The 11,983-nt window shown below is 37.6% G+C and overlaps 1 protein-coding gene across 1 annotated transcript; it reads left to right on the forward strand.

The window, feature by feature from the left end:
* The first annotated feature begins 7,015 nt into the window (after positions 1–7,015).
* On the forward strand, positions 7,016–7,723 carry LOC147481062 (uncharacterized). The gene has a single exon (XM_086578822.1). It carries the CDS (start codon positions 7,016–7,018, stop codon positions 7,721–7,723), a length of 708 nt encoding a protein of 235 aa, XP_086434948.1.
* The last annotated feature ends 4,260 nt before the right edge of the window (positions 7,724–11,983 follow it).

An 11,983-nucleotide genomic window follows, 5' to 3' on the forward strand; every position in this document is an offset into this window, starting at 1 on the left:
TTTATCAATGAATTTGATGGAAGACATATGGTGATTCTACATTATGTCTCTTGGATGATGAGGCGTGTTGTCTAGCAGTTGTTATTTATAGGGGTTTTTAGGTTTTAGTCCTACTTATAATAGCGATATTATGCTTTGATACATTTATACTTGAAAATTAGACTTTAGTCCAACTTTTGCCTTGTATTTTGCTTAATACCTAAAATACCCTTACACGTGCGTCTCACATGTTTGATGAATTTTAGGACCAAAGCCTAAATACCCCTAATTTCAGACATACAAAAGGGATTAATACAAAAGGAATTAATTCTGATTCTTCCCTTTCGATTGCCATTTTCTTGCATGAGAATTTATCAGTAGCAATATTAGGCTCTCAAGTGTAATATTTGTTGGAGTTCGTTTGGAGCAAGAGTTTGGGTCATGTGAGTTGCTTATCATTTTTCGAAACAAAGGAATACTTGGCCATAATTCTTATATGGCTGTGGTTGATGCTTACAATTTCTTATTTCTTTCTGTTTTGTAGGGAGGATTGGGCTTGTCTACATACTCTCTGCCTTTGTTGGTAGTTTGACGGTTGCACTTTTTATCAAGAACAACCCAATTGTTACTTCCTCTGGTGCTCTATTTGGATTACTTGGTGCTATGTTATCCGTACTTATCCAAAACTGGAAAGTTTACTCTGATAAGGCCCTCCTATCTCTTGAATTTCTCTGTTCACATGCTCTTGTTTTATTTGTCTAACTCTTTTTTTGCCTGTCTATGATTGATCATAGCCTTCAGCATTGGCGGTGTGCTTTGTGTAATTGAGAACTAGTAGAATTCGTAAACCGCAGTGTGCTTTGTGCAGTTGAGAACTTACATTCATCCCCAGTGAATCCCCAATCGAAGTCTTGATGATAATGTCAGCCTTCGAGTATTGATAGACGAGCTGGTATCTGGCATGGAAGTGGAGAGGAGATCGTTTGATATGATGGATCTTCACCAAATTTCGACATTGAAGTGTTGGTGTTGGTTTTCGTGACCGTGATTTAGGCCTGCAAGTATCGATTTCCACTATTTTTGGGCTCTAGTAGCTTGTTTCCTCACAAGATAACCTCTTACAAGAGCTTGTAGTTTAACTAGTCCTTTTAAAGCTCTATGAGCTTTTCTTGCCTGAAACACAATTTAAATCAGACTAAAAATAGAGAAATTAAAGGACACCAATCAAAACTAAACCAAAAAGCTATCTGTGACAGATGCATAATAGAGAAAATTAAACAAACCAATGAAAAGCAATCTATGACTAAATATTCATCACCAATCAAAAGTCACAAACACCCATGAAGAAAGTGAACAAGTAGAATGGAATGAGATGAACTAAACACTAAAACATCAAGAAAATAATACCAAGAATCCTCTAAATATAGTTTGAATCTTCACAGCAGCCCATCTTTCTCCACCTCCACCAAACATAGTACCTCTTCCATGGCTTGTAAGTCTAACAACTAGCGACTGCTGCTTGTGCTGCAGCAACAACAAAAGATAGTGAAAATCGATCCCTTTTATCTGCTTGAAATTAGGGGTATTTAGGCTTTGGTCCTATTTATAGTAGCGATATTAGGCTTTGGTCCTAAAATTAATCAAACATGTGAGACGCACGTGTAAGGATATTCTAGGTATTAAGCAAAATACAAGGCAAAAGTTGGACTAAAGTCTAATTTTCAAGTCTAAATGTATCAAAGCCTAATATCGCTATTATAAGTAGGACTAAAACCTAAAAACCCCTTATTTATATCCTAAGATACTAAGAGAGAATTGGATGGTTTAACAAGACTCGTTCTTTAAATCCCAAATATGGTGATACTTTTGAAAGACACTTGCGAATTTTATGTGGTGGCCTTGCTCTTTATTTGCCCCATACCACTATATGAAGAGTTAATTGTGAACTCGCCTTCAAATTTTAGAACTATTTGCTCTCACCATATTGGCTATTCGGTATCGACATTATGACCACACCATTTCTACACCTGATTCAACTGGTCGTAGTTACTTATAATGAAAGATAAAGTTAATCTTAATCAATTGTTCGGGAACAGGCCGAGTAGTGTGTTATCAAGAACTGGTCAAGATTAAATGAATGAACTTGATGTAGTTACTGGTAATGAAAGATCAAGTTATTGTATTGGAAGTAGTTTTTAGGTGCCTTCACAAGCGTTGTTCTTTTTAATTACTTGTCTTCCTTTGTCTTGCATATGTTTGAAAAAGCTCTTGGAGTTTATGAGAGTAGTAACTACTAAAGCTAAAATTTGTGATCACTATTGTCTCATGAAATTTCTTACAGTGGATAAGTAGTGTACTTAGATTGTTTGGTTATGATGTTGATATGTATTAGTTTTGTATGTGGAATCAGTTGTAGACATGTCTTAAGTGTTATGTAGACATGGGCGTGCATAGGCGATGGAACCCTCGAGTGGCCTTTGACCATATTCACTTCATGCAACTACCACGTCTTTAGGTACATCTCTCGTTCTTGGCCATTTTCATATTCCTTTAAGTTGTTATCCATATGTTATAATGTTGGGTGTCTCTATATCTAAAGTTAACTTTGTTCAAATATGCAGTTTTGATGCAAAATTATACCTGAATGTCTACCGGATTTCGTAAACTTAACAAGGATATCTTACAAGGTAGTTATGGTGGTTTACGACTTTTGATTGCTTAAGAAGAATTAGCACTCCAAATTAGTGATTACAATTTTGACCTCCGATTGTTGTCATGGGTTTTATTTGGACAACAATGGCAGCAAGCAACCTCAAGATTAGTTGATTTTGGATAGAAAGTTAAAACTAAACTAATGGGGACCAAGTATAAGGAGATAGGTTGTGATATAACATAGGTTGCTGCAGTGATCCAACACCCTATTATTTTGCCGCTTTTAGTTTAAAATAGCTTAGAGAAGAATTCTTATCTTCTCAATCTTCTTGTTCTTGCCTTTTCGAGTAAAATCCTCCATTGATAAACAATGTGAGTTCTGAAAAGGAAGCAAACTTAACCATCTTGTCTGGGCAATTTAGCATTCTCCCCTGCCCCCTTCTTAAACCAATGGCATCCTCAAGCAATCATACGCCTTCTAAAAGTCGAAATAGTACTGGGGGCCCAAGAAATAACTCTTGGAGTTCGTTGTTTGGTCATTCTGGTTCTCCAAAGACAACAGTGGCGTTTAAAAGCTTTTTACCTATCATCATAGATGGAGTTGCTCAATTTCCTTCTGACCTCCTTGAACAAGGTATAAAACAGTGGAATGAGTATCTTGTTGGATATTTCTTAGATAAAAGACTATCTTTTCTTACAATTAAGGATGTTCTGGAGAAGAAATGGAAATTAAAAGGATCGTTTGATATCACTACTGATAAGGAGCTCTTCTATATGAGTTTTACGAGCTCAGAAGACCGGCAAATGGTGCTAGATGAAGGACCTATTTTCATTGCTAGCCGAGTGTTTGTGGTTAAGCCATGGACAGTAGAGGTTGAGAGTTATAAAACCAAGGTTCCTTCCATTCCTCTATGGGTAAAACTGATGGATGTTCCAAAGAAAATGTGGACATTTGATGGTCTCTCTTACCTTACAAGTTTGGTTGGAGGTACGCCAATGTTTATGGATGACGCAACAGTGAAAAGGAAAAGGTTATCTTTTGCAAGGTTCTGTATTGAATTCCCAGTAAACTATGAGTATAAAGACTCTATTAAAGTGAAAGTAGGCAATCGAGAGGTTGAAATACCACTTGGGTATCCATGGAAGCCCTTTGTCTTGCACAAAATGTAACAAGTTTGGGCATTCCATAGATAAGTGCACTGGAAGAACAACTCAAGTATGGCAACAAAGGAGGAAAGAGCTTAACAGTGGTGTTGAAACAATGACAATAACATAAAATGAAGACAGGGGAACATTGAGAGAACAAGAAAATACATTTGATCAAGCAGTTGATTGTGAAGGAACAACTTCCCTTTCAATAGTAACAGTCAGCTCTGAGCAAGCTTTGGTTACATAAATGAAAATCAAAATGAGGAAGTAGTCTACTACCAAGAAGAAAATGGGCAACAGACTCAACAAAATCTTAGTGAGATATCTTCTTCAACCAATATAAACTTGGTCTCCCATGGTCGAGTTGAATGCACTTTTACTGCACCTGCTACTGAAGACCATTCTCTAGTAGTAATGCAAACACCAATTCAATAAATCAAACCAGTGCATCCTGATGCTGAAAATTTTTATGCTGAAAGGAACATATTTGAGGAACTAGCAGATCTGGAAGACGATGATTTATCATATGACGAGCCAGAACTGTTTGGGGATAGGGGTGCCACTCCAAGACCTCTACAAGAAGCTGGTGTGACTTCCTCAGTATAAACAAGAGCTTAGAAGAGGAATACATCATAACAACAAAAATAGTCTGGGAAGAAAAGTAAGGGTGGACCAAAAAGGAGTGGTAAGAAGAGAGGTCGTTAATTAGTTCCAATGATTAAATTATGTAGTTGGAATGTAAGGGGTTAAATGACTTCACGAAGGCAAAACAGATGAACAAGTTTATAACAGAGAATAAGATTAGTTATATGGGGCTTCTAGAAACAAAAGTTAGAATGGAGAATTTTCTTAACATAACAGGTATGGTATGTCCTTCATGGGCAAAAAAACACAATTATTCGAGTGATAAATATGGTAGAATATGGCTCATATGGGATAATAATTTTTTGGATGTTCAAAAAGAGGTGGAAGGGGCATAATTCATTCATTGCAAGGTAACTAGTCTGCAGTATGGGTTTAGTTTCTCTTTAACTATCGTCTATGCAAAAAAATAACAGCCATGAGAGACTTATTTTATGGGAAGAGTTGAAGGTCCTTAGTGCAGGGATCCAGGGTCCATGGTGTGTAATGGGAGATTTCAACAATGTCTTATACTCCCATGAAAGAATTGGTGATAAGGTTGTTAACCCTAGAGAGACACAGCCATTTGCAAGTTGTTTGAATGTTGCGGGGCTATTTAATCATTCTACAACAGGGTGCTTTTTCACTTGGAACAGTGGAGGTGATAATATTAGAAAATGGTCAAAGATTGATAGGTGCCTTGTAAATGTTGCTTGGTCATCTATTTTGTTGGCTACAAAGGTGGAAGTCTTAACGCAAGGAGCTTCAGATCATTGTCCAGTGGTGATGATTTTCCAAACCTCCTTTAGAAGCCACCCCCCTTTTAGATTTTGTAACTTCTAGATGATTCATCAAGACTTTGAAGATACTCTAAAAGGGTGTTGGGATATAACAAATCATGGAAGACCTCCTTTATATGTTAACAAGAAAACTGAAAATTTTGGAGATAGTTTTGAAAGGATGGGCAAGAACCTTTTGTCATGATACTCAGAGAATAGTGGCTGAAACTAGAGCACAATTGAAGTCAGTTCAAGAAACTCTTCACCAGAATCCACTGGATTGCTCCCTCAGTGCTAAGGAGTTTGAGTTAAGGGAAAAGCTTTGTTATTTGATAAAGATAGAGGAAGCGGATATTTTCCACAGGACTGATATTGATTGGCTATCATTCGGGGATAAATGTAGTGCATACTTCTTTAATGCTCTAAAGGAAAAGAAGACTAGAAGCTATGTATGGGACATCATTTATGCACACGGAATTAGAAGAGAAGGAAAAGAAACAGTAGCCACTGCCTTCCTACAGTACTACTTTAATTTACTTGGAGTCCCCTTCAGCTGCTTATTATGATTCTGGGTTTCTCAACAACTTGCAAGTGAGGGAGATTAACCAAAATACAAGCCTTTTCTAGAATCTCCTATAACTGATTTGGATATCAAGGAAGCTCTCTTTGCCATGGAGGATAACAAGACACCTGGACCTGATGGCTTCAATGCATGTTTCTTCAAGAAAAGTTGGGCTACTATGGGTGATGATTTCACTAGAGCAATCAAATACAATTTTCTCCATAAGAAATTGACAGGAGGTATAAACTCCACTCTCCTCTGCCTCATTCCTAAAATGAAGAATGTTTCTGTTGTTGACTCTTTTAGGCCCATAGCATGTTGTAACATCATATACAAGTGTGTGTCAAAGGTTCTAACCAACATAATGAAGACTTGTATATCCTCTTTGATCTCATGTTCACAATCTGCTTTTATCCCTGGGAGATTGATTAAAGATAACCTGCTTTTAGCTCATGAGTTACTAAGGGGTTATTCTAGAAAGCATGGCTAGAAGAGATGTGCTATTAAGCTTGATATAAAGAAAGCCTATGATTATGTGTCTTGGCAAGCAGTAGAAGCTATTTTTCATAAGTTCAAGTTTTCTCTCCTGTTCATTGAAGGGCTATATATGTGATATGCTTCTCCTTCATACTCAGTAATGGTAAATGGGACACTCGGAAGGGTATTTTGAAGGGAAACGAGGGCTTCAACAGGGTGACCAAGTCTCCCCTTATTTGTTCGTGCTTGTCATGGAGATTTTGAGTGCTCTTCTCCATCAAGGACTCCAGTTGAAAAAAATCAGCGCTCATTCCAAATGTAGAAAACTGGACATATCCCATCTCTGCTTTGCTGATGATGTCCTTCTCTTCTGCAAAGGAAATATGGAATCTATCCTAGCTATAAAGGACATCTTGAAAGAATTCTCTCAGGCTATAGGGCTTCAGTTTAGCAATGAAAAGACAACTCTCCTTACTGGTAGTCTGTCAAAAGAAGAAGGATTAGAATTAGATGTAGCTTTGAATATTTCTCTTGTAACACCCCCTGTTACTTATCTAGGTCTTCCACTCACTGCAACCAGACTTGGAATAAGAGAATGTTTGCCTCTTATTGAAAAGATTATGGCTAGAATCTCAAATTGGAAGAACAAAGATCTTAACAGGCCGGAATAGTATAATTGGTGAAGTCTGTTCTATCATCTTTCCAAACCTATTGGGCGCAGACTTTTGTGCTTCCAAAAACAGTGATTGAGAAGGTGACTAAGTTGTATAACATGTTCATCTCGGCAAGCCCAAACATGGATAGAAAGATGCATCATGCTAGTCATACTACACTCATACTAGACAAGGAGCAGGGAGGACTTGAACTTGTTGATCCTAAAGTTTGGAACAAAGCTGCGTACTGTGGATTGGTCTTTAAGCTTGCACAGAAATCATATTGTTTGTGGGTTAAATGGACATGGCAGCAACACATAAAACACAAACATTTTTGGACTATGAAGGTGCCGAGGGAATGTTCATGGATGTGGAGAGGGATTTTGAAACATCGAGAAGTCTCATGGAAGTTTGTCAAACATTGTATAGCAAATGGAAATAGCACTAGTTTTTGGCATGATCCATGGTGTTTAGGGCCTTTAATCTTAAACAACCAAGCCAGAATACTACTAGGGCATATTGTCCCAGAGGATGCAAAGGTTTCCGCAGTAATAAGTGATGGAAGATGGTCAAGATGTATCACTGATAAACAGGAGTGTGAGGTAAAAGACTGGATTATGGGAACTGAAATAAATTCTTATATCACTGATGATCAGGTGACATGGACACCAAGCAGTACAGGAGCCTTCTCAACTTCTTCAGCATACTCTATTTTAAAGAACGTGAGAAGTAAGGTTAAATGGTTTAAGATTGTGTGGGGAAAATTCTCAGTACCTAAACACTCTTTCACCACTTGGAAGTTGTTCTCGGGAGCCCTCCCAACACAGAACCGGTTGATGCGAAGAAGGTGATAGTACAATCAAAATGTTGTTTGCGTGGTTGCCAAGAAGAAAGTTATGCTCACCTTTTCTTTGAATGTTTTTATTCGAAACGGGTATGGAAGAATTTCAAGAGAGCTATAGGATTACCAGAAATGGTGAGAGCATCACATAATGAATGGTACTACTTGATGCAAATCTGCAGACCAAATATTATAGTCTCCGAAATGATAAGAGCCATTATATGCGCAGCAGTCCAAGCCATTTGGAATGAGCGAAATTGGAGACTGAAGAAAACAAGATTCAGGCCAGCAGATGTAGTGAGTTAGAAGGTCCTAAACAGCATGAAAGTTTATTTGGGGAAAACTCTGGATTCGGTAAAAGAGGATGAGGTAACAAAACTGCTACTAGCTAAATTGGGAATAGGGGTTACATTCAAGCATAGAGAGGAGAAATGGATCAAATGGAGCAAGCCAGAAGCCAGAATAACAGTACTGAACTCTGATGGGTCGGTACAAAATGGAAAGGCCAGTTATAGTGGAGTGGTAAGGGATCGGAATGGGGATGCGATACTGGCATTCAATGGCAGCTCTACCAGATTGTCAGTCTTGTACCAGGAGTTACTTGGGGTGTAGAAAGGACTAGAAGGCGCTGCAGATATGAAGATCATAAGAAATCAAGTGCAATCAGATTCTTTGAGGGGGATCCAGATTTTGACCAAGAAGGAAGAGGCACCATGGCACTGTAGGAACCTTGTTGCACATATTCAAGCCGATATTTTGAAGTTCAAATTAGTAACATTTAAGCATGTCTTTAGGGAGGGAAATCAAGTAGCAGATTATCTATCCAAACTAAGTCAGCAAGTTTGTAATGTAACATTGTACGTTATTCTACCGTTGGATAAAAAACTTCATGAATTGATCATGGCGGATAAGAAAGAAAGATGTATCTGAGAATTTCATAAATAAAAGGTTTGGGGATCCTAAACCCCTAGTTATTTTTTAAAAAAAAAAAGGTGGACTAGAGAGAAATCTCTTTGCAGGCGACCTATGAAATTTGTTTGATGTATATGCATTTGAAGAAGACTTCTTAGGCACATAGCTTTTTGTAGCAACATCAATGATCAATGTAACTATGTGAGGAATGTGTACATTTACATTGTCGTAATTGAATAGTTCAATGTCGCTTATCAGTGATCAATGTAATTTTTTTATCTGGTGAACTGTACATTTATATTGTCATAATTGAAATTTCAGTGTCGAAATAACGACATTTGGTGTGATAGACATTGTTATCTAGCACTTCAATCACCACTACTAACATTTTTGTGTATTCTAAGTTCTAACATCATTTCCTTGTGTCGCATTACCATATATAACAAGCATTTTCTTTACTTATTTTATCATTTCGTTAATTTTCACCAGCATTTAGCGATACATCATCTCTGGATATCGTAAACTACTTCATCTACTATTCTCTTGACTTTCACCACTCTATCGTAATTTTACAAAGTCATTGTGCATTAGACATTTTATTGACAGTGTCAAAATAACAAAATTTGATGTAATAGATTGAGAGCAGATAAAATTCCACCGCTATCACTACTTGTATTTTCTTCTATGTTCCTCTAGAATTACCATCATTTTTTGTCTTCCACTACCATAACAAGTAGTTCATTGACTTGATCTCCCATTCCATTGACTTCCTCCACCATAACAAGCGTATTTGAGGTATTTCTTCATCTACTACGACTTGATCCCATAACCAACTTGTTAATAGCCAATCTGCTACTATTATAATGGTGTAGTATGTAGGACATAGGACATTACATCATTGTAATTTTTTGTTTTATAAACAAATGCACTTAAACTGTTGTGATATGAAAGAGTTATGAAGTTACAGGGTCGCTACAACAACGTTATGTGTTCCACTATTATTACCATCATTTTCTTGTGTTCCACTACCATAAGAAAAGCCCCACTTCATCTACCATTCTATTGACTTACACCACCATTATTTTGCCTTGAATATATATACATATATATTTTTTAAAATCATTCAACAGCACTAGTAAAATGTCGTAATGACATAATATAATGTCCTAATATGAATTAAATGTAATTGTAACAATCAAACTCCTTTGCTTCACAATGAATTTGAGGTCTAACACGACAATCGATTTCACACTTTACCATTTCATTCCGTGCGCACTTCCAGGGGGGTTTACTATATGTGTATTTTTGTTAACTATGTATCTAATTATTAGTAGGAGCCTTTATTCTTGAGTTATTTGATTTTTACCCAAAGGCAATAATAAATACCAACATACATAACAAGGGAACTTATCGAAGAAAAAAAAAACATAACAAGGGAGAGAACGTGTTTGCCAGGCTTTCTCTTAAACGGACACGGACATGTCCGTAGGTAGCTTATATAGTGTCTTGAACAACTTATATAGTGTCTTAAATAAATTTTTAATTTACGCTTATTAAAGCAAGTCCAATAGAGTGCTGCTAAAAGTGCCACATAGGCCTTTTAGCTTGCCCAGCCAAATTTAGCTCCCCAAAATCAAAAAACCAATCCAATCACGTTGTCTGTTTTGAAGTGCTAAATGATACAGACGACATAGTTTATGCCATCCGTCCATTATTTTTTGAAATTTTTTTGGACGAACGGCACAGTTTCTGCCATCCGTCGAAATTTAACACACGGACGGCAGAAACTATGCCATCCATCTCCCAAACTTATTATAGCAGCTACTAGTGAATATCTTAACTTTGGTTGGGTTTTTTACTCCTTCCAAATTTAAGACCGTTTTAGCAACCCCATTGAATGACATTTTTGTGGTTGGGGTGTTATATTTACCTTTAGCAGCCCATATTATTAGAAGTTGATTCGCAAGTCAAAGTGCAAAGCGGCCCGCTCGAATACTGTTTGTTATATTCGCACCGCTTGTATTTGTACCGATCTTAGATCTTTGTTATTTTAGTTTCTATTTTAGGAACTTGTAATCTCTATATAAACCATTGTAATCTCTATAGAAATTAATCAAGTAAAATATTCTCTCAAATCAATCTCTCTCTCTCTCTCTCTCTCTCTCTCTCTCTCTCTCTCTCTCTCTCTCTCTCTCTCTCTCTCTCTCTCTCTCTCTCTCTCTCTCTCTCTCTCTCTCTCTCTCATTTATCATGGTATCAGCCTAATTTCAATCCAAATTGTAACCCTAACTGCTCTAAGCTTCCGCCTCCTCTCAATTCTCAATGGTCGACGCCTCAAACACCAATAATGACTCTCCTCCAAATTCTGATGATCCTTTCTTTGTCCACCACTCAGATAGCCCCACGGCTATTCTTGTATCTCCTCTGTTATCTAGTGACAATTATCCTACTTAGTTACGGTCTATCTCTAGAGCCCTTCAAGCAAAGAATAAGTTTGGTTTGTCGATGGCTCTGTCACACCTCCCAGCACTCCCAAAGAAAAATCCAAGTGGTCGCGATGTGATGACCTCGTTGCTTCATGGATTCTCAATTCTGTTACTCCAGATATCCGTGGAAGCATCCTCTATGCCGACTCTGCATCCGAAATCTGGAAAGATCTAGGTGATCGTTTTTCACAAACTAATGCACCCAAGGTTTTTCAACTGAAGGATTCCGTCATTCATCTCAAGCAAGACAATCGTTCGATATTTGTTTATTTCACTTTGCTTAAATCTTTATGGGATGAATTAAGTTCTTTGTATACTATGCCTGCTTGTACTTGTGGTCATGCATCTATTTTTGCCAAAGAGGTTGAAGACGATGATTCTATGAAATTCATGCAAGGCCTAGATGCTCGTTTTCAATCCATCCACAGTCAAATTCTTTTAACGGATCATTTTCCTCATATGTCCAAATTTATTCTTTAATCCGACAGGAAGAGAAGCAACAAGAGATTCATGCACTCTCTCTTCCTTCTGCTCCAGACGCTACTGCCCTGAGTACTCACTTTCAAAAGACCAACTGGGCTTCTTCTTCAAAATCAGGCCCGTCTAAACCTCTGCAGCACAACACTGGTTCCCCTTAGCCTAGAGTGTGCGCCCCTTCAAATACATGGCCACCAGAGCGCACCCACGCTCGTCCATTCTGCAATCACTGTAACTGTGTTGGACATCATATTGGTACATGTTACAAACTACATGGTTATCCCCCCAAGCCTACTCAAGCCAATTCGGTTGCTACGGACTCCAATTCTCCTGTTTTCTCCACTGAACAATACAACCAACTTCTCAGTTTGCTTGATTCAGGTAGTACTACTTCA

Source organism: Coptis chinensis, chromosome 8, assembly GCF_015680905.1.
Source record: "Coptis chinensis isolate HL-2020 chromosome 8, ASM1568090v1, whole genome shotgun sequence".
Lineage (NCBI taxonomy): Eukaryota > Viridiplantae > Streptophyta > Magnoliopsida > Ranunculales > Ranunculaceae > Coptis > Coptis chinensis.